This window comes from Ambystoma mexicanum, chromosome 6q (assembly GCF_040938575.1).
Source record: "Ambystoma mexicanum isolate Mex_15411 chromosome 6q, UKY_AmexF1_1, whole genome shotgun sequence".
NCBI classification, from domain to species: Eukaryota; Metazoa; Chordata; class Amphibia; order Caudata; family Ambystomatidae; genus Ambystoma; species Ambystoma mexicanum.
The window spans coordinates 880,298,517-880,321,230 of record NC_090937.1 but is presented as its reverse complement, the minus strand read 5'-3'; the positions used below and the strand labels follow the sequence as shown (position 1 = coordinate 880,321,230).

Below are 22,714 nucleotides of genomic sequence, written 5' to 3'. Positions count from 1 at the left end.
ATTTCTTTTTGAAGATATAGGGCTCTCCTCAACTCCACGACGTGTGTGAGTGTATGGTGAAAGGGTGCGCACTTAAATGTATAGGTGGCTGCCTGTGTGAGTGAATGCTAATGTTAAAGGTATATGCACCGCGCACTGGCACCACTGGCGTGGTCTCCAGGTGCTCTGGCGCATCTGAAAAGGGCATCGGGAGTGGGGTGGTTAGTAGGGTGTAGTGGGAATAGGAAGGTGAGAGTTTTGGAATAGGAAAGTGAGTTTTGATGTCTGTTTGCAGCTTCGGTTCGGTTTGCACCATTCGCTGAGCTTAAGTGCGGTTTTGTGTCGGTGCGAATTCCCAGTGTGCTGTTGTGCCGGTTTATGTTTGCCTGTTGCAGTGTGGTGAATGTGCGGATTACCTTTTTAACTTTGCGTTTCTGCGCTCAACATCAATTATCCTGTGTGTTCGTTGTATTTTGTCCGGCTAGTTGGCACGCATGTTGAGGAGTGGCAATTTCCTCTGTTACTCTAATGGTATGTGTATTTGGCTGATGCAGGCGTGTTTCCCCCACCCTGGGTTGGTGATGTTTGGGTTGGAGGGTTCTGGTCACTCCCCGCCTGTCCTTTGGGGGGTCCTTACCTACCTAGGTTTCCTCTGTGGACTATCTGTATGTGGACATGGGTTGTTTGGGTCTCCTCCCCCTAACCCCCTTCCGGTTAGGGAAGATTATTTTAGGGGTCATGAGTTACTCCTTGGATTCTTGTTTCTCGCTGGGTATATACTTCCTAGACGTTTACTTCTGGTTTCGGAGCAAAGGGCCACGTTTTGAGTAGTTTTCTGAATTCCAGGTCGTCCCTTTTGTTGCATATGCTTTTTGATCGGTCATTTCAGATTATTGCTACCAGGTGAGAGAAGGATGATCCTCCACATTTTCTTTTAATGTATGGTTTTGGTTCTACGCCAATGTCTTTGCTGGATCTGAGCGGTCTTGTCGGATGGTAGATGGTTATTTTCTCATTTAGGAACTGTGCTCCTTGGCCGTGGATTGTTCTGTGCATTATGCACATCATTTTGAACTTTATTTGCTGTTTTATTGGTAGCCAGTGTAGCATTCTCAACGCTGGGGTAATGTGTTCTCTTTGTGGTAGTTTGAGCAGGAGTCTGGCTGGGGAGTTTTGGATGCGCTGACGTTTCTTTAATAGATGTTCTGGCATTCTGAGGTATAGGCTGTTGGCATAGTCTACTCTGGACATGAGTGCAATGAGTGTTTTGTGGGTGAAGGAGGAATGGTAGGATCAATTTTACTGCATGTAGGAGGAAGAAACATTTCTTGATTATAGCGTTAACGTGTGGCTCAAGTGTTTGTTGTCCATCAAGGCTCCGAGGTTCTTTACTATCGTTGATGGAGTTGGTGCTGTTCCTAGTTCAGTTGGCCCTGAGATGTAGTGATTGTTTTCCCTGTTTTTGGATATGATCATTATTTCTGTTTTGGCCGGGTTGAGTTTGAGGCTGTTAGTGTTCATCCAGCCGTAGAGTTCTTGTAGTCAGTCGTCCAGTGTTGGTTCTTTCTTTTGTATTTTGTAGACGATCTGTGTGTCATTAAGTGTAGTTACAGCATGTGAGGCCATGTTTTTTAATGAGCATGATTAGTGGCGTCAGGTATATGTTGAAAAACAATTGGGATAAGGAGGATCCTTGTGGTACTCCACAGCTGGATTCCCTTGGAGTGGATTTTAAAGGTTGTAAGCATATGGTTTCTGTTCTGTTTGTTAGGAAGGATTTAATCCATAGTAGGGCTAGGCCTGCGATTCCTATTTCTTCCAATCTCCCGATGAGGATGACATGGTTGACTGTGTCCAATGCTGCAGAGAGATCCAGAAGTATTGGAGCTCTGCTTTTGTCTGCATTAGCCTTTACATCGTGCCATTTCCGTTCCTCTCATCGGCCTGAAGCCTGCTTGTGCTTGATCCAGCAGTAGGTGTTCTTCTATGAATTCTTGTGTTATTCTATAGTTGTATGTTTCGAGTAGTTTCGCTGGGTACGGGATGTTTGAGATGGGTCGCTAGTTGTAGAGGTCCTCCACTTTTCCTGCTGTCGTTGAGCGGCTTTGTGTATGCCGATTTGAATGATCTCGTACTTTCTCTGTTGAAAGTGATTGGTTGAAAAGTTTTCTGTAGTATTCCATGGATGTTCCTTGTGTGAGAATTGATTTGTGCATGTCTGGAGGGGTCGGGGTGGGCGGGGATCCATGGGGGAGCCCGCTTTGTTATTGCTTACCAGCTTGACGACTGCCTCTGCTGATATTTGGGGGAAGCTTCAGACATTATTCTGGTGATCCTCGGATGGCTGGTTAGGTTGCATGTTGTAGTTGCTTGGCCTGCTATGTATGATCTGTTGGATGGTGCTGATTTTGTTTTTAAAGTGGTCTGCAAGGTCGCTGCATAATTTCAGTGAAGGTATCTGTGTGTTGTTGCAGCCAGGGGGTTTCTCATTTCGTTTATGATTTTAAACCGTTCTGTTTGGGTGTTTGTGGCTTTGGTGATTCTGTTGTCGTAGTTTTTCTTTTTGGCCTTATGGACTTCCATTTTGTATAAGTAGATTTGTCATTGGAATTTCTTCACCAGGTCATTATTTTTCCTCCCTTCTAGTTCAAGCTTCCTGTTTTTTCTTATTATGGTGCTGAGTAGCGGGGTAAACCATTTTGCTGTTGCTCTCTTGCGCAATGGGGTGAACGGTTTTTCCTTGGAGATCTCGTTTATTGTTCTGGTGATCCATTTGTACAGTATATCTGTTTTTCCATCAAGGTCAACATCATCCAGAGTCATTGCCAGTGGTTTGTTGATTTCAAGTAGTTCTAATTTGCTATTTTTGATGGTCCTCTAGTTTCTTTTCATGATAGTTGGCGGTTTGTCGGGTTGTTTGGCTGTTGATGTGGCTAGCGTGATCACAAAGAGGATGATGAGATGGTCACTTCAGAGTATCTGTATTGGTGGCGCCTTGGTGATGAGGATTTTGTTAGCAGATTGCATCTAGTGTATATCCTGCGGCGTGAATTTTCCTTTGACTAATTGATGTAGTTTCATTGTCTTCAGTTGTTTGGCTAGTGATTTTTGTGTGTTAGCGGTTTCTTTGTTAAACCAGATGTTGAAGTCTCCAAGGATTATCATGTGTTCCTGCTCTATGGATCTGTTTGTGATGACTTCACTGAAGGTGTCCACGAAGGTTGCATTGTGTGGCAGTGATCTGTATACCAGGATGAATTTGAGGTTTGTTTTTGGGTCTGCTGTTAGGCAAAGGATTAGGGATTCGCAGTTTTCGATACTTAGTGGTTCTTCAGTTTCACTTTTCAGGTGTTCCTTGTATGCTATCGTTGGTCCTCTTCTTTTGTTTTTCCTGTTTGCTTGTGAGCACTTGAAGGTGTCAGGGAGGCAGTTATGGAGTGTCATTTTATAGTTGTCATCATCTAGCCATGTTTCAGTTAGGAATAAGATGTCGATGCCTCTGTCGTACGCGAGGTCGTAAATGTCTGTGGCATGCTTGGACATTGATCTAGCATTGGTTAGGTTGCACTGGATCTTTTTGACGTGGCAGGTTTGGTTTTTTTTAATCCTTTTTTCTTGCGGTTGTTTAGTTGGAGTGCTTCTGTGGTGTTGTCGTAGATTGGTTGGTGATCCAGGGAGTCTGCTTTGTCATTGAGGTGTTCTGTTTGATCGATGGTTGGGCTGATGATGAATTATGCTTCATCGTCCTATGTTTTGATGGGGTTGCTGGCGGAGCCCTTGTGTTTTTGTGATTTACGGAGTGATGGCTTTTGTTTCGTACCTTTCTCTTCTGGGGTCCTTTTTTTCGGGGTCCCAGTTGGTTCTTTGTGTCTGGACCTGTATGGTGTAAGATATAGGGCGTTTTCTCTTCTCATGTTTGTTCTGTTGGCTGTAGTGTTTGTTGGGTTGCGTTCTGTATTCGTGATGGTTTCCACTGGAGCAGGGCGAGTGTGAGGATCCGTTTGGTTTGTTCCTTGTTCCGATTCTCTTTGGCAGGGTCCAACTCTGTGTCGGGGCATTTTGTGGTCCTTGGTAGTAGGATGGTTATGGTATTGAGGTTATAGGGGCGAAGTCCGCCTGTAGGGCCTTGTGTGGTTAGTTTTGACTCTTATCCTCTTGCGATGTGATGGCTGGATGCCCTCTATGGGTGGTTGTCCAGTTAGTGGGTTAGGTTCTGGTCTTCCACTATGGATGGATGGTCTAAGCAGGCCGCTGGCGGGATACTACACGTTGCAAGAGAGCTGCGCAGTGGGTGACTGGTTCCTAGTTAACTTGGGCAGTGATCTGGCTATCGTTACTTGCTTTCAGTGGTTACTCTGTGTTCCTGGGTGGAGGGCAGGCCTAGGATTCGCAGATGGCATGCAATGGGAAAACACCTATATTTGAGATTTCTGGATAATGGGAGAAAAGGTGTAGCTGGCTCCCTGCCCCCAGACATACACAAATCAATCCTCACACAAGGAACACCCATGGAATGCTACAGAAACCTTTTCAACCAATCACTTTCAAGAGGGAAAGTACCGAAATCATTCATATCGGCATACATAAAGGCTCACCTCAAGGACACAGCAGGAAACGTGGAGGACCTCCAACTACCGACCCATCTCGAACATCCCGTACCCAGCAAAACTACTAGAAACATAAGTCTATAGAATAACACAAGAATTCATAGAAGAACACCTACTGCTGGATCAAGCACATGTAGGCTTCAGACCGATGAGAGGAAAGGAAATGGCACTGCTCTCAAACTGGGACGGTCTAAAGGCTAATGCAGACTCAGACAAAAGCACAGCGCTCTGGATCTCTGACAGTCAACCATGACATCCTCATCAGGAGATTGGAAGAAATGGGAATCACCGGCCTAGCCCTACTATGGATTAAATCCTTCCTAACAAACGGAACAGAAACCATATGCATCAAACCTTTCAAATCCACTCCAAGGGAATCCACCTGTGGAGTACCACAAGGATTCTCCTTATCCCCATTGTTTTTCAACCTATACCTGACACCGCTAATCAAGCTCATTAAAAAAAAAAAAGGCCTCTCATGCTACAACTACGCTTATGACGCACAGATCTTCTACAAGATGCATAGGAAGGAACCACAATTCTGGAATAATGACTACAAGAACTGTATGGCTGGATGAACACTAACCGCCTCAAACTCAACCCGGGCAAAACAGAAATAATGATAATATCCAAAAGCAGAGAAAACGATCACTACATCCCAGGGCCGAAGAAACTATGAACAGCGCCGACTCCATCAACGATAGTAAAGAACCTGGGAGTCCTGATGGGCAACAAACTTGCACTTGAGCCACAAGGAAACGCTACAATCAAGAAATGTTTCTTCCTCCTACATGCAGTAAAATTGATCCTACCTTTCCTCCTTCACCCACAAAACACTCGCCATTATTGCACTCATGTCCAGAGTAGACTACGCCAACAGCCTATACCTAGGAATGCCAGAATGTCTTTTAAGACAATTCAGCGCATCCAAAACACCCCGGCGAGACTCCTGCTCAAACTACCACAGAGAAAAAAACATGACCCCAGCATTGAAAATGCTACACTGGCTACCAATAAAACAGCGAATAAAGATCAAAACGATATGCATAACGCACAGAACAATCCATGGCCAAGGAACAGAGTTCCTAATTGAGAAAATAAGTCTACCATCCGACAAGACCACTCTGATCGAGCAACAACATTGGCGTTGAACCAAAACCATACAATAAAAGAACATGTGGAGGATCATCTTTCTCTCACCTGACGGCAATAACCTGCAATGACCTATCAAAAAACATACGCAACACAAGAGATCTGGAATGCAGGAAACTACTATAAACGTGGGTCTTTGCTCCGAACCCAGAAGGGAAAGACTAGGAAGCATACACCCAGCAGGAAACCAGTATCCCAAGGAGAAACTCATGACCCCAAAAATAATCTTCCCTAACCTGAAGGTGGGGGGAGGACACCCCAACAACCCATGTCCACATAAAGCTAGTCCACAGAGGAAACCTGTGTAGGTAAGGACCCACCACGGGACAGGCAGGGAGTGACCAGAACCCTCAAACCCAAACATCGCCTACCCATGGCAGGGGGACATCCCTGCATCAGCCAGATACACATCATTAGAGTAACACAGATGAAACTGCCACTCCTCAACATGCGTGCCAAAAGGCAGATAAAATACAACACCAAACACACAGGATAATCATAGTTGTTAAGCACAGAAACACTAAGTTAAAAAGGTAAGAAAAAACCTGCTAACCCAACTCCTAAAACCTCAACTTTCCGCATACACTTCTCATACATAAAACTTGCACAACCACTTCTCTGCACAGCAATCTGCACATTCTTCACCTCATTGTAACAACAGACAAACAACATAACTAGGCAAAACAGCACACTGGGAAGTCGCACCGACCCAAAAAACGCACTTAAACTCAGTGAATCGTACAAACCGAACTGAAGCTGCCAACAGGGCATCAAAACTCTCACTTTCCTATTCCCACTAACCACCCCAGTCCCTCCCTTTTCAGATCCACCAGAGCACCTGGGGACCACTCTGGTGGTGACAGTGCGCGCTACATATACTTTTAACATTAACATACACTCACACAGGCAGCCACCTATACATTTAAGTGTGCACCCTTTCACCATACACTCACACCTCATGGGGTTGAGGGGAGCCCTATTTCTCCAACAAGAAATGGATAAAGAAATGATTTCCGTTATGGTTCGGGCCTTAACAGAAATCCTTTCTTTATGAAGTCATAGGACTCCCTCCACCACATGACATGGATGCCTCCAGCCTAGAAGCTTCCATGTCATGGAATGGCGGGGGCCCTCGAACGTCAAAATAAATAGTTTATTTTTGTAATTACTGTTCAGAAATTTCTTTATGAATGCAGAGTGAATTAAAAAAAACTTTTTGAAATATTTTGTTTATAAATGTTTTATTGGGGGCCCCCTCCCAGGACATGTGATGGCGCTGGCCCCCGTTATGCCAGTAGTGTCCTGTAATCGAACCCAGATCGCGTGGCTGTGAGGCAAGAAACTTGGCAGTGAGACCACAAGACACTGAGCCGATCCAACACTCATATTAACCTTCTGCTGTACTGGACACGTTTTCTTACACATGCATAAAAGGTGCCTGCCTTTTTTATTTTTATTTTTAGCAAGCGATATAAGAAAACTTGTTCTCTTGGGGAATGCTTATTGGTGGTGTGAACTTGAGTTGGGAAAGACATCCTAAAATGAAATATGCGAATGTCTTCCTGCCTGTGACACTCAACTGCATACTTCAAAGTCCCCCTCCCGCCCCCACAGAATTTATTTAGCACTCGAGCCCTGGGAATGCCAAGCCCATGTGTTTAGTAAATGGTTCTTTGAGTGGTCCTTGCGTGCTAGGCTGAGGAAATTCTCAATTCTCCTGTTAAAAATAATCTGTGCATTTAATCAAGAGTCGGGTGTTTCATGACTTGCCTGTGAACTGTTCGTTTTTAGGGACTGTCCAGATGCACTGCCTGTGTTTGTTGGTGAAAATGAGGCAAAGAAAAGCTGCGTCATTAATCAAGTTGGTGATAATGTTTTTGCTGCAGTCAGGTGAGTATGTAGCTCTTAGGATCTCTAACCTACGCACGTTTTCTCAGTGATTAGTTTGGTGGTTGTTCCTTCTGTCATTATCACAAAACAATGCAAGTCTTTACCTACTTCCCTATTGAATAAGAGGAACATCTTTTGGTTGAAGCTTAAGAAGGAACTTAAATGATCCATATCTGATTATGCATTTTTAGTGTTACTCCTGCATTTATACTTCTATAGCGTCAAGTTGCCCTGTTGGTGAACATAAAATACATGCAATGAGTGGGTTTTGGTTTTCAAAAAAACGTGTTTAACGTCCTTGCAATTCTTTCCACTACTTCAGTGGTGCTCCTTAGATATTCCTTAGGTAAATCCTGCATACATGTTTCGACCATCAGCAAGACTCTGCTTGTATTTGCAAGCTATCATTGTACCGCATCATTGCATCATCGTGTAAATCAGGAAATGTGAAGGGATGCCGTTTGTGGCAGTTGTGTGTGTATGGCACAACAGGCATTATTCCCACTGCTCATCCACGCACTGTGCCCTAGCCAAACCTTTTATCCGGTCTGCTCTTATTGCATGACTTAGTAAATATCGTGTGAAAATTGCTTTATATAGACGCAAACGAGGGTATAGTTCCTCGAAATACTTCAAATAGATATGGTCTTTTGGGAAATCTAAAGAGGGCAATGAAAGGTTTTCTCCAGGGAACCAGAGTCATTCTTTACCAGATTGGCTTCTTTTGGAACTAAGCTTTCACTTTATCAGGGCAACGTGAACACTATAGACCTATTGACACCAATGAGAAGTGCCTCCATTGATGCTTCAGTTGAGCTTTTTTCTTTTGTCTTCATCAGTTGTATAAATCGGCAACTGTGCAGGATGTCTAGCCAAGATTGCTGTGGTGCATAAACTGTTTGTGTGAGCCCCTCGTGGCCCCCCGAGCCCATAAAAATCAGACCTGGGGGTTCCTGTCAGGCTGATTCCCGAGTGCCTGCTGGATGTACTGACCCGGCAGTGATGAAAGTTGGGACTGAGTGGCGTAAAAGGGTGCTGCTTTGACTGGAGGATCTGGTAATCACTGCAAAAATGTTGCAAAGTTCAGGCTCTTGGCAGAGGGGCATGCCCTTTTTTTCCAGTGGAAATAGACTTTCGGAACTGCAGAACTGGTGGAGCATAAGGCGCAGGTGTAGGATTGTGGGCTGGGAATGAAGATGTCGTCACTGATGGAAAAGATATTAAAAGGTTCCATGCTGGGGAAGTACAAGGAAAAGCCTGCTAATGGTTCTACCTGGTTTCATCGAAGTCAATTGCATCGCAATCATTCACTTCACTGAAATTGCATTGTCGCTTTTATTTTAATGGGGGTAGAGGGGATCCTCCCTACGTACCTCCTACTCTTGAGTTGTGGTCCTTGTTAGTTTATTTCATTAAGATGGGGAAACTTGCAATGAAAACCATCTTGTATCTATTGAATGCTGTAGATTTAATGTTGGGGCTCCCTCCCTCTTATCATTAGAACCGTTTTGGCCCTTAATTTAATTGTAATTAAAGTAAAATCCAATTATTACGAATATTGTACAGTTGATTTTATTGGGGCTGTCACTAACTGGTGCAAATGAGATGTACTCCTCTTTCTAAAGATGTTTGTAAAATCAGTTATTCAAATAAGTAGGTGATCTTCCAAATAGAATCCTGCCTGCTTTTATACCACTTATTTCATTGTTGCGTTAGGCCTTTCCTCAGGGGAATATTTAAATTAAGGTTCTCACATTTGGAGAAAGTCTTCCCTGTCAAACCTGCGAGACTTGCACATAAGCAAGAAGGTGTAAGAGTGCATGTGCAATCAAGATTGACAGCATTAAATTCATTTTAAAAAATATCGACCATTTACATGGTTCACAGAACAAACCATTATTAAAATTGGGGCCTGATTCACACAGTCTGGCAACTAAAAATAACCCAGAGGAGGCTCTTATTTTAGTTACCCCATTTGTGGAAATGTGCAAATTACCTTTTTACAAAAGCAACCTGCATATTTTTATAGATCTGTTCCTGCTAAACCCCAGCATAAATTAAACCTCACCAAGATGCAAGAGCACGGTCTTTTAAGAACCCCTCACCGGCAGCAGGATCTACTAACTTATTACAATGATCAGCGCAGTGATCTGCACGTTCTAGTGCTCTACCCAACTCGCTAAATATCAACACAAGCTCGCACCCTGCGGGCACACCAGAAACCTGTGACCAGGTACAGCTCTCCTCCTCATCCCAGTTGCAAAATCGACCAGAATAGCGTGGTCTTCTTTCTCCGTCCAAGCTCCCACCATCTGGAACTCGATTCCATTTAGTATCCACTGCATAGCGGATCACCTCGCTTTCCAGAAGGCACTCAAGACCTGGCTCTTCCCTTCTCCATCTTGACTAACCTAGTCCACCTCCTGGGTGAACTAGAACATGGGACAGGTAGGTGAAGGGGACTGATGAGACACTTGAGTCAAGACAGTACCTAGCCTGCACGAAAATTATTCCAATCTATCCGCATGATATGTTCTGCATAACCTCATCGCAACTAGATATCAGCCTTGACTCTGGTACGTATAGCACTCCATCTCAATGGAACATAGCCATATCCCTCCCCGGGCACGGCCACCCACCCGCATACATCTGCAGCGATTCAGTAATTCACTACTCTACTTCATAATGAACATAATCTGTAACATTAGAATACAGCAGAGTCGCATGAAAGGAATTGGGTCCAGCTGGGCACAGTCTCCTTGACTACCTACTCTCCTGACAGTCTTTCACAGAACACCATGGATCGCTAGCAGGGAATTTGCTGCCCCTCCATACCTTTGTGCTGGCTAAAATGCGCACACACATTCTAATATCTTCCTCCCAATTCTCATACCTTGTACTTCGGTCCTCCAAGGGCGTTAACCTCGCATTGCTTTAAAGCCATACCAATGGCATTATGCGCTATACAAATGCCTTCTAACATAACTCCACTGTTAACTTTACTGATTCTGCAAAATACTCCCATTCTTGGAGTTTTACCACAAAAAGGTAATACAGGTCATCATCTTGGTTAGAATTGGTTATGGCAACTCGTACGTGGGAACCTACAAATGTGCAGTAAGATACCTACAGCTCGTCTTAAATAGGGGTGTATGGATGATCCTGGGTTTAAAAAGAATTGCATCTCCCTTGGCATGAAAATCTCATTGGCACCTGATGTAACAGAGGTCAAACTCCTATGACATTACATTGGGTAATATGGCAAATGGGCCCAAATTACCTCACATAGGAGCTGAAAGGTTACTCTCCATTAAGAAACTTGATCAGCCAACACTGGCCTCCCATGCATTCCTAAAAACGCCTATAAACGGAGGGCTGGCATTGGATTAAGTGCCCGTTCCATGGCACAGAACAACCTTCCAGCACACTTGGACTCTAAATACATCACCTCCACGTCTGAAACAAAGGGTTTAAAGTTATTTTGTGAAGGTATAACCCATTTGACCCAATGCCTTCCATTCAGAAGTGGCAGTACACCTGAAACTGTTTGAAATGAATGGTAGTGCTGCCTGAAGATTGGCACAGGAAATGGGTTATGGATCACCTGGGTGTATCGTTCTCCAGTCCCCTATTGGATCACCAGCTCCACTTGGATTCTCTTATTGAACACATTGCCTGAGTAGGCAGGCCACTGAGTGGCTTCTCCTCGATTCTTAACCATATCTGAATGACAAAGACAGAAGTTCCCTTAATCACACTTGCTCACTTGAGGTAGATTATACAGCACTTGTTATGTGCCATACTTCAAAGCACGTGGCTCGGTGAATTTATCTTTTGGCCAATTCTGCATCCTATAGCAGTCTTAGCATTTACATGAAACAATGTGCACACTCCATTCATACCTTTCTCTTATTGAATGCCATTTTGGAGATTTTCATTATTTGCACTCTTATATCTTGTCATATAGGATCTTGTTTAAGAGATCTGTGTCCAAGCACAACAAACCATGGGAAATCTCAAATACTTTTTTGGAGCAATAAGTAGACCTTGGCGGGTGATTACCTCAACAAGGATAAAGCCCAATCTTGGATAGACCTCTGTTGGAACACTGAGTTAGGCTAATTAGGGGAATGATTGGTTTTACGAGAGATCTGATACCTGTGTACTGGAATATCTTAGGAAGCGTAATTGGTGGCATAGTGTGGCCTCTCCTGCTCCTACCATAGTCCATGGGATGTCTTGGTAATGTGTCCTCTAGTTTAACATGAATCCAGATTTGCTCCAAAGGTGCTGTTGGCACGATCAGTCACCAGTCTCTTAGGATGTTTTATAGGATTTACTAAAGCCATGCTTTCTGATATCAGCATGGATTGTGGAACCCTCCTACTTTAGCAGGCAGGGACCCCTCTCAACGACCCTCCAGAAACCATTTAAGCACAGACGGCACAGCACCCGTCCCTCTGAGCGGGAATAGGTCCTTTACAGTGGAGACCCCCATTGAAACTGGTACCGGAATGATATGCACAATCTCTAATACCCTAACAATGTTTCTCTTGAACACTAGATTGCTCCCTAAACATGCAACTGATATACATGTTTATATCCCGGATAGTAAGATTGATATTATGTGCTTAACTGAGACATGGCTGAAGGACTCAAAATCTGAGGCCTATTACCAACGCCCTCTTCCTCTTAAAGATTGTGGACAAAGTTGTTGCTTCACAATTACAAGAATATCTAGAGGAAGCAAGTGTTCTCCACCTAAGGCAATCTGGTTTCCAGGGCAACCATGGGACTAAAAGCCCCCTTCCTGGCCTTCAAACTCAGATGCTTGGCACCCTGGATGGAAGCAAGACAAGATTGCTGGACCTGTCGGCGGCCTTTAATTTATTAGATCGTCTGCTAAAAACACTGGCATGCACAGGAAATTGCTCCGGGAAACCATTGAGTGGATCCGTTCATTTCTGAGTAAGGAAATGTCAAGGCTATGCTGGGACGAGGCCTCCTCTGATCCAGCAAAAATGCTCTCTGGTGTTCCGCAGGGTGCATGCCTATCACCAGCCTTGTTTAATGTTTATATCCGACCCCTCTGTGACCAATTGAAACACATGGGGATTCAATTTATGAACAATGCGGACGAGTTGATTTGAGCGGGAATTATGTAACTGACTCAGAGAAATTGACTAAGACTTATGGAGCCATCAAGAGTTAGATGACCTCTAGCTGGATGTGCTTAAATTGTGCCAAGCTAGAGCTTATGGTCTACGCCTCCAAGCAAGTCAGAGCAAAGTTGGGACCTCAGTACACAGTCTTTAAGGTGGAAGACTGTTGTATTTTAGTGTCTGACAAAGTCAAGACTCTAGATGTTTTTCTGGGAGCCTCCCTTGGTGCAGAGGCACAGGTGGATGGAGTTGTAAGAAATTCCCACTACCACCAGTTCCGAGACAGATGAAACCCTTAACTCGTAGGAACTGCAAAACCATTGTGAGGACTATTATCATGCTGTGATGATTCCTACCCCCGGGCATCTGGACCAGGTCCATCTGTCCCGGGAGTAGGCATCCAGATACTTTGGTAAGACCCAGCAGCCCCGGCTAGGGGCTATCTGGGTACAGTCCTGGTGCCGTAGCTGCCAGGCTCATAGAAGGGGTCAGTCCACGCTCATTTGCTTTCACTTACCTCATGCAGACCATGCTGCTCAGCATTCAAGCCAATGTGAAGTCTGAAGGGGGACTACTTTGTGTCAGGGACTATTTTCTTACTCGGGTGTGGACTTGGGAACTTCTTACTTGGGACTACTTTGAAGGCTATTTAAACCACGCCCGAAGAGCAGCTCATGCTTCGCGTTATTCTGCATCCTGCAGCGTAACGCTCACCGTGCCTGCAAGCCAGCATCCAGTCTTCTGCCACTCCCGCCTCGAGTCTGGAGCTCCTAGAGAAAAGGGAGAAATAAGGAAAAAGGTTAGAACAAGAACAATACTTATTTCCTCACCTGATTCTGGATCCATCGCGCCTTCGAATAGGAAGAAAGACATTATTTGATGGGCGTCGCCTGCTGCAGCGCCGCGCTATACTCACCAGCCTTCGCAGCACCTCCACGATCCACCTCCGTTTTCATCATTTCTTCGCCAAACTCTGGCATCTAAGGGAACAAAAGGACAGCCAGGTGAGCCGAAAGAACAAACCAAGGGAATCTCCTTCATCATAATAGACGTACCCGATTTTACCACCGGAGGTATTATTCCTCAAAACACCATAATTCTCACTCAGCACCTGTAATAAGGGAGAAAGCAACAGATTACATACAGGTGTCATTTACCGGACAGTGTTGGATACTACAGACTCTTACCTGAACTTTACCAGCCGCACGAGGAAATCTTCTCTAGGGGCAAGCTGCAAGGAATCGGACAAGAGTGAAAGTCAGACATTTTGAACTCTTACGAACTATATACTTACGGCTCCTCGCCAGGAACCTCAGAGTCAATCTTGTTCTGGAACTCTCCAATTCCTTCAGACCAGTGAAGTAACTGGTTATCCACGCTTTCCTGCATTCTACGCAGGATGGAGAGCTCATCCTTTAAAAACATAAGGTGAGGATATAAAAAGAGACATCGGAGGTGATTAGAGGGGAGAATAGTGGGGTGGGGGGGGTTTCACTCAAATCCACAGGTGGCTAATTCCCTTTCTCCACTTTCAGGAGAATGCTTCTTCGGATCAAGCAGACTAGATTAGGTGGGCCAGTCCAGTCTGTCATCTCTGGACTACGCGTCACGTGGGTGGAAACCGCAGCTGTCCAGTTCCGATCGACGCCCCTGTGGGAGCCAGTTGAGCGTAACACATGCCAAGATAGGACTATTGCAATGCACTTCCTCACAGTGCAAACAAAGAATGTATCCAGATGTTACAAATGATACAAAATTAGGCAATTAGGAGTGTCTGTAATGTAGCAAAAAGAGAGCATATAACTAACTTCAGAAAAGAACTGCACTGGCTGGCAGTCGTGAGGGTGCGATTCAAAGAAATTACACGTACCCATAAGTGTCTGTATGGGAAAGCACCTTTGTACTAGAGTCAGTACGTTTTGAGATGTGAACCAAACGGGCTTCTACCCTACAGTGCCACTCATCGCCTCATCATCCTGTTAGGAGAGTTTTCCTTAAGTCTTACCTGGGGGTGAGACCTCATAAAACTACCCCTTGGTATACAGGCCCCAATTCTTAGTATACGTCTGTACTACCCAAAGGTTTGGTAGAATGGCAGAGCAGCCAGACTTATCTTATGAGGAGGATGTGAGCTGTAGGTCAGTACAGAGAACCCAGTAAATACATTATTCCCAAGAAACATGAAAGTTATACAAAAAATAGAAAACAAAAGCAACATCTTTTCAGGTAACTGCTTAACTAGTAGTGGTTTGGACCAGCAATTGTTGAAATAACATTTAGTAATGTCACTCCTGACAAGTGTCTGTTGGAAGGGGGAAAAAAGGGTTATTGAACACGAATACCAGCAAGTTCTACTTCAACAATACTCTTCAAGGTTTCTAGCACTTCAGCAGTCCAATCCCTAACTTAAGAATTCTCCACAATCGGTTGAGGAGGGATGCAAAAGTCATGGAATAGTAGAAAAGGCAAAAGTTCCTCAATATACTCAAGTACTTTCAAGTAAAATGCTCTAGTGGAATAAAAAGTTAGTAAGGACCTTGGAAAGGACGACCTATGACCGCCCAAGCTGTAAAGCCTGGGCAAAGAATATGGGTGAACGCCCAGACACCTAGTATCGCACTCCAGTCAGACTGGAGTGACTATTCGGCTTGAGGTAAGTTCTACCCTTAGCCCCACAGTACCTTAGGTGATTTGAAGACAATTCAGCAGAATTCTTTCCTTTTCAGCAACAACTGACCCAGGCTCCTGATTCCTTGGTCTGGTGATGAGTCGGGACTCTGGAAGGGATGTTGGAGCAGCAGTCGCAAGAAAGGACCCTCAGTGGGGCTTTCTTTGTTCTCCAGCTCCAACAGTGAACGGTTTCAGCCTGGCTGATCCACCTCGATTCTTCAGTCCTACACTCTGGTGAGGGAACTTTGAGGAGTGGGATTGGGTCTCTGGAGGTCCAACTGGAGCTCACCACAGTCCTGCAAGGATTCATGCACTGGAAAACAATGCACTGCAATTCGGTCAGAGGTCCCCTAGTATTCGTGGTATGCAGCCCTGGATGGTCACAGCACCTTGGGGGGCTGCTCGATCTGCAGCACGTTTTATGGCTAGTTGGTCCCACCAGCAAAGGGTAGGAGTCATCCTCTTCAGAGCGCCTCTGTCAATAAGAAAACTGAGTCAGGACAGCAGTGGCACTTCACGGTTACTGGGAGGGTTTGCCGGCGCCTATGGTAGTCTTCAGATTCAGATCTTCTGTTCCAGTGGTCGACTTCAGCCTTCTGCCTCAGGGACCTCATCTTTTATTAGGATTTCCCATTCACTCCTCTGCAAGCTCTCAGTGCAATTTACAGAAAGGGGCGGGTGGCTGTCCAATAAAGACAGCCAGCCCGCAGTGGGAACTGGTTCTATTCAGCCACTCCAGCAGACAAAGGATAGATGAGTTGCAGGCTCCTCCCCTGCTTCTGCCTTCAGACACGCTGGAGCCTAGGTGGGGACACAAAGGTTTCCCACCAAAGGCAAAACGCACATTCAGACCTCCCCCTCCCAGAATGGTAGAAGGGCTAACCAAGGACAACCACAAAAGAAATGGCGATAAAAGAAAGGCGCCACCATGTTAGACCATAGGTGACCCTTTTGTGCATACCCGAGGCTGTGAATACAGTCTGCGGTAGAAACTGGTACACAAGTTGGTAGAGCACATCCACTGCCATCAGCCGTAACTTTAGGGTTGTCACTGTGACCAGAAAGTCACAGGAGCAGAGAGAAGGGGATACTGGGTATCCCGTTAGCACTCAACATAAGGTGGTGTGTGCTTGTTTCTCATAAGTTAGGAAGGATACAAAGAATCCCTCTTTCCCTAAGAACAGTAGTTCTTAGGGAAATAAAATAATATAAAAAGGAGAACCCAAAGGGTTCTCAGCAACACTGCACAGAGTGTGCTGAGTGCTGCAAAAGAGTAACGCAGATGCCTTTTAAGAGATATGGAGGAAAGAATGACTCCATACAAATAAAGTAAAACATAAAAATAAACGTTTCCATGGTTAGAGCAGTAAGAATGAATGAGGGGGGAGAAAGGGCTGCCCTCATTCAGGAAAACAAGAAAAGGTCCAGAAGTCCAGCAAAAAGTGCTGGGGTCTCACTAGCAGAGGAGATTAAGCATAAAATTGATAATTCTCCCTAACACATCCCTTGAGCAAAAAGAACCGGGGGCAATGGCCAATCTTTTCCAGTACGAGCAGCCCTGACCTGCAACGCCTTACCTGATGACTTATGCCGGGGGAAAAAGCTGCAGAGTTTCAGGAACACGCCTAAAACGTTTCTATTTGAATAATTAAACCTGGAGTTGTCTTTCATGTTCCGTGTTGTCCCTCTTATGCCCTAGTGTGAGTGTGCGCCCTGATGCTTGCAGGATTTTGGCGTGTTATAAATGAACAAAATAAAGGGGCTATGCAGTTTCCCCTCCTCTCTCAAGTCACAGGATGCTAGTATCTCAACCGTCCCCTCTTGCTCTTTGCAGTTGAGCTCAAACGTCTTCACTCATTTACATGACACTACCAATTCTCTCAAACATACCGAGCTTCTAGAATAGACTATCTGCACTGCCACCCATCTCAGGCCCTACCATTAAGTTTGGCTATCTGACTGCATCTGTACCCACAATCCCTCCCCCAGCCCCTTGCCACACCTCTACACTTCGAGGAACCTTAATCACATTCTGTCTGTGCCAACACACCTGCACCCCTGAATCTTGTGCACGATTACTTGGAAACCAGTCCCCCAGTGTTGCAGTATTAGTATGGAATGTGGAGCTCCCACTCGTCCCTCCTTTCTTTGGAGCTGGACCCCTCAGGACTGCAACACCTAGCTCACATTGAATATGGTGCTCCCTACCACTGACCCACTTATCTTCCCACACCCTCTCTTGCCCTCTCCAACACTAGAAAGTGGGATTCCCTGCATGTCAGTGCTGTACAAAACACCTAAATGTTTACACTCACAATTTTGTGACCACTCTCAAACAATGGGCCTCATTACAACCCTGACGTTAAGGGGTTAATGGCGCCATAAAAGGCTGCAGCGCCGTTAAACCCTTAACGCCAGATTCCCACTTTAACGCCCGCTTTTTGCAGGCGTTAAAAGTCCAAGGCGCTAAGCGACCTTGGTGCTAATTACGGCACCGTAATTTACGGTGCCGTAATTGGCGCCTTCCCCATCCCCATTCCCATTGAGCCCTATGGGGCAAAAATGGGAATGGGGAAGGGGCAATGGTGAATGGGGATTTACCGTCCCACCAACCTTGGAATGGGGCGGTAAATCCGCCATCCACCATGGCGGAATCCGGCATGGACCATGGTGCTAAAAGCACCATGGTCCAACGCCAGGGTTGTAATGAGGCCCAATGACTATGGTGATGGTCCGAGGCCTAGTATGCAATGCATAATATATTTAAGGTGGTCTTTTTGTCCATCTCCACCAAGGCCCTGTTGATTTTGGTTCCTTCATGGTAAAATTCAGTCCTGGACCTTCATTTTAACCTGTTGTCTGCAGACACTTGTGTAGCTCATGGAAATCCATAGTCTGACGCCACCTGTTTGGAAGTATCCCTTTCAGCCGTGAAGTGAACGTTGTTAGATTTTATTTAAAAAAACAAAACGTTTATTGTACATCACCAGAGTCTGTAGAAAAAAAAACATGTGTATATAACATGATATGATATGGTCTGATCTCAAATAGCAATCCTTCCGTAAAGGCACGGTCATAAACATTTCGAACATTTGACCATGATGATAATGTATTTTATATATGTATAACCAACCCTGTACTCCCTCCTACCGCATTAGACATAAAGTAGAATTACCCCTTCATCGGATTGCAGGGCACTCGGCTACCAAGCTGATATTAATTTCATAGAGCTCCGAGGTAGCTATTACAAGATGGACAGGTTCATAAGCAAGTTAGGTCTGTTTCTTAGCTTGGACAAACTCATGGAAGTGAAGCCAGACTTTAAGATACTTCTGATCAGTCCCTGTTGACGGGGCACTGACGTTTTCCATGGTCCGCACTCCCCATATCTTCACGCAACGCCATGCTACCATATGGCCCTCTTCTGTTTTCCATGCTCTGGCTAATGTCATATGGGCTGCTGCCAGTAAGTGTTACTAGTGCTGCTCTAGGTCCGCTGGCCGCATAGGCATTTTCCGCTGTCGCCCCTAACAGTACCACCAGCAGGGAGTTAAGTAGTGCCACCCCTACAATCTCGTTTATATGGCTGAGTAGCACTTTCCGGTAAAATTGAGCTTTTGGACACGACCACCACATATAGCTAAGATCCCCCAAAGCCCCACAGTTCCTGCAGCAGAGAGGGGATAGTTCCTGTTTCATTTTGTTTAGGTGCTGGGGGGGGGTAAATGAAGACAGAATAAGTACTCCTGTCCCCTGCACACTTTCACAAGCTCAATATTTGAGCCAAACAATTTAGGTTGACTTATGTTCACACTGAGTGTGTTGTTCAAACAAAGTTCTTCAATTATTTCTATTTAAGAAAACAGACAATTTTTAGTCTTAATGCCCATGGGCCACTTTTGAAAAATAAAACTACATATGAAGATTATAAAGAATTGTCTTGATGTCCATCATTGAAGACTAAAAATTGTCTGTTTTCTTAAATAGAAATAATTGAAGAACTTTGTTTGACCAACACAATCGGAGTGTGAACATAAGTCAACCTAAAAAGTTTGGCTCAAATATTGAGCTTGTGAAAGTGTGCAGGGGACGGTAGTTCCTGCATTAGGAACTTATTCTGTCTTCTTTTATCTCACAACCGATATGCCAGGGTTGACCATCTCCACTGCACCTTAAATTTATTAAAAGCAGCTTTGCTACTAACATAAACCAAATTTAAGGAATCATCAAAAATAGGAGTGCATGGTGAATACTGCTGGGGGGTTAAATACCATCTGTAGCAGATTTTATGACTCTTTAATGGCTGTACATTGAGGTCTTGTATGCTCGTCCCCAGGTGTGTCCCGCCTCTGAGGAATCCATGTCCAGATCTTTCACCTACTTATTAATGTATGGAAGTGTGTCCTCCCATCTGGGCTCTCTCCAGAAGACGATAAAGTTGCGAGAGACCCCACCATCGCCATCCCGATCGGTGGTCGCCTTCCAGCTTCTTTGACCTCCTTTTCGGATATTCAATGTCTAATCTGTATAGATCTATAGCGTTCCCACTCTCCTACATGGAACGCGTTTTTTGCAGTCCTCAAAATTGAGTGGCTTCCCATTATGGTAAAGCTCCATCAACCGTAAGGCAGTACGACCCCCCCACCCCCCTGCCACTTATCCCGAAACACATTACTCCAACCTGGGGAGAACTCGGTATTAAGATCCATCTGACTACAGGTACCAAGACCTGGGGTCAGCCCTTTCATTCGCATGGCCTGGTCCCAACTTTGTACAGTATTTTGGGTAGATTCCAACAACTGCCCTCCTGCCTTTCGAGCCTTCCATACCATGAATGGAAGCCTACTTAACAGGGTTGTAGTAGCCCCTTGTTCTTTTTTACACCATCCTTTGCCTGGATTACTCTCTGCCCATTGTAACATGGGTGCCAGCTGTGCTGCAAGTATGTATCGTTTTAGCTCGGGTACCTCTAGTCCTCCCATCAACTGGGCCCTAAAGAGAACCTATCTAGGGACCCTCTGTCGTTTCGTATGCCAAATAAATCCTAGCACCGCTGTTTGCAAGGATTTAACCATCTGGGCTGGGATTCTAATGGGGAGCATGCTCGACACATAGAGAAGTCTGTGCAGTAGTGTAATTTTAACCACAGTAATTAAGCCATGAGAGTTCCTGGTTATCCGATCTGTCGACATTTTCAAGCAATGTTTTTCAGAAAGGAGTAATATTTGCTCCATATAGTCCCTTGTAAATTTTAGTTAAGGTTATTCCCAGGTAATCTATCCCCTCCTTTTCCCACACCAACGGAAATGTGTTGCCTAGTTCGGTTATGATCAGATCTATTAGTTATATTCAAGGCTTTGGATTTAGCATAATTAATAACGAAACCGGAGACCTCTGCAAATTATCATAGCCTCTCCATTATTTTTGTCATAGTCTTTTTCGTATCTCTCATGAATAGCAAAATATCAGCTTAGAGTGCGATCTTGTGCTCTTCCTGTTAATATATCACGCCCGCAATCCCATAGTCCTACCTAGTCATTGGTGCTATGGCCATTTCTGGGATCAATGGCGATAGTGGACATCCCTGTCTCATGCCCCGGCGTATGTCTACCCGTGTCGTGTGCCTCCCGTTAACTAGAAATTTAGTGGAGGGGATCTAAAAGTTAGGACTATTCGTATAAATGCAGGGCAACGCCCAAATGCAGTCAGCGTCTGTTCAAGGAACTTCCAATCCATGCTATAAAACTCACGCCTTGCATCTAGAGCGGCTACAGAGAATATTTGGCCCGTTCTAACCCCTACATCAATAATGTCCACTGCCCACCTAACATTATCCTGTGATTGTCTCCCCAAAAGGAAACCCAGATTGAACCTCGTGAATCGCACTCGGCAGGATTTTTGCTAGTCTCACCGCCAATATTTATGAATATAACTTGGCATCACCATTAAGTAGGGATATGGGGCGATAATTGGAGCATTCATTGGGATCTTTTCCTGGTTTCAATATTAAAGATGTGGTGGAGAAGCTCACTCATGTCTTCCATAACCATTCCCAGTTCCATAATACTGTTAAAGAGCCGGGTTAATGGCTGCCTAAGCTGTGTCCGGAATGTCTTATAATACCCATTCCTGAAGCCATCTGGCCCTGGAACTTTGTTGGCTGGTAAAGAACTAATGGCCTCGCTAACCTCCTCAGTAATGGGTTTATCAAGGTGTCCCTTCTCTTCCTGTTATTTTCGGCAACTGTACCTCTTGAATATATTCCAGTTGATGAGATGTGTCCTTGTCTTCTTTCTTTAATAGCCCCTTGTGGTAGGAGTCAACTATTGCTAGTCTGTCGTCCTCCGCCCGCTGTAATTCTCCCGATTTGTTCTTTAGTTTAATATAATTGTGTGCCCTCTGTTTTCGCAACTTGGCAGCGAGGAAGCAGTCTTAGCAATGCTTGAGCTGAACAATCTGCCATATACGCCTCTAATTGCACCCTGGCTCTTGGCAGGTTACGTAATGCCTTAAGTGTTAGAAACCCAACATAAGGAGAGGCTAATTCTTTTACCTCTTTCGAGTACTATGCAGTGAAGTTTGCGTTCTCTGAAAAAGGCAGTCGATTGAGACATGCTTTACCTGCGTCCCAGAACACCCTCCAGTCCATTTCCTCTAATTTTCTTAAAAATTGTCACTAATGACCTTCTCCATATGGAATCTCAGGGCTATAGCTCGAAGGACTAATTCATTAAATCTCCATTGTCTGGGGGCCTCTTGAGGATTTATTGAAGTCGATTTGGAGGTACACTGGGGCGTGGTCTTGGAGATATCGCGTCCCTATTTTTATTGTGATTCGAGGAATTAGTGTTGCTGATACTAAAATATATCAATTCTTGAAAATCCCTGGTGCGCTGCAGAGAAATACGTATAGTCCCGCTCTGCATCGTGGAAGAACCGCCAGGTTTCGATTAAGGCTAGGTCTCTAAATAATGTCCCCAAAGCCTGTCTGAATTAGTTATTACTTGTGGGGGGCTAATGTTTTGTCCATTGTGTTACTAGGATGAACATCTTCCCCTCCAAGGAACCTTTAAGCACTTAGCATCTGGCCTCTGGGTCTTTGTACAGGAATGTCTACCGAAACCCTGTCTCTCTATGCAACAAGATCCCTAGCCCTCTGGTTTTCTTACCGCTGGATGCATAATACTTAATAGGGGGAAAGAAAATGTCATCCCTCGAATTGTTTTTCTTGAAGAAATACCAGAGTGGCATGTA

The 22,714-nt window shown here is 44.8% G+C and overlaps 1 protein-coding gene across 3 annotated transcripts in view; it reads left to right on the top strand.

Annotated features, from left to right (window-relative positions):
• Nucleotides 1-22,714, top strand: part of HPF1 (histone PARylation factor 1) — a 281,970-nt gene that overhangs the window by 107,135 nt on the left and 152,121 nt on the right. For 2 of the 3 annotated variants that reach the window (XM_069631405.1, XM_069631406.1), the window contains exon 4: nucleotides 7,530-7,628. The exons of the other annotated variant lie outside the window; for it this stretch is intronic. In XM_069631405.1, coding sequence (XP_069487506.1) covers nucleotides 7,530-7,628 — 99 coding nt within the window. The remainder of the gene's footprint in view (nucleotides 1-7,529; nucleotides 7,629-22,714) is intronic. 3 annotated transcript variants of the gene reach the window in all.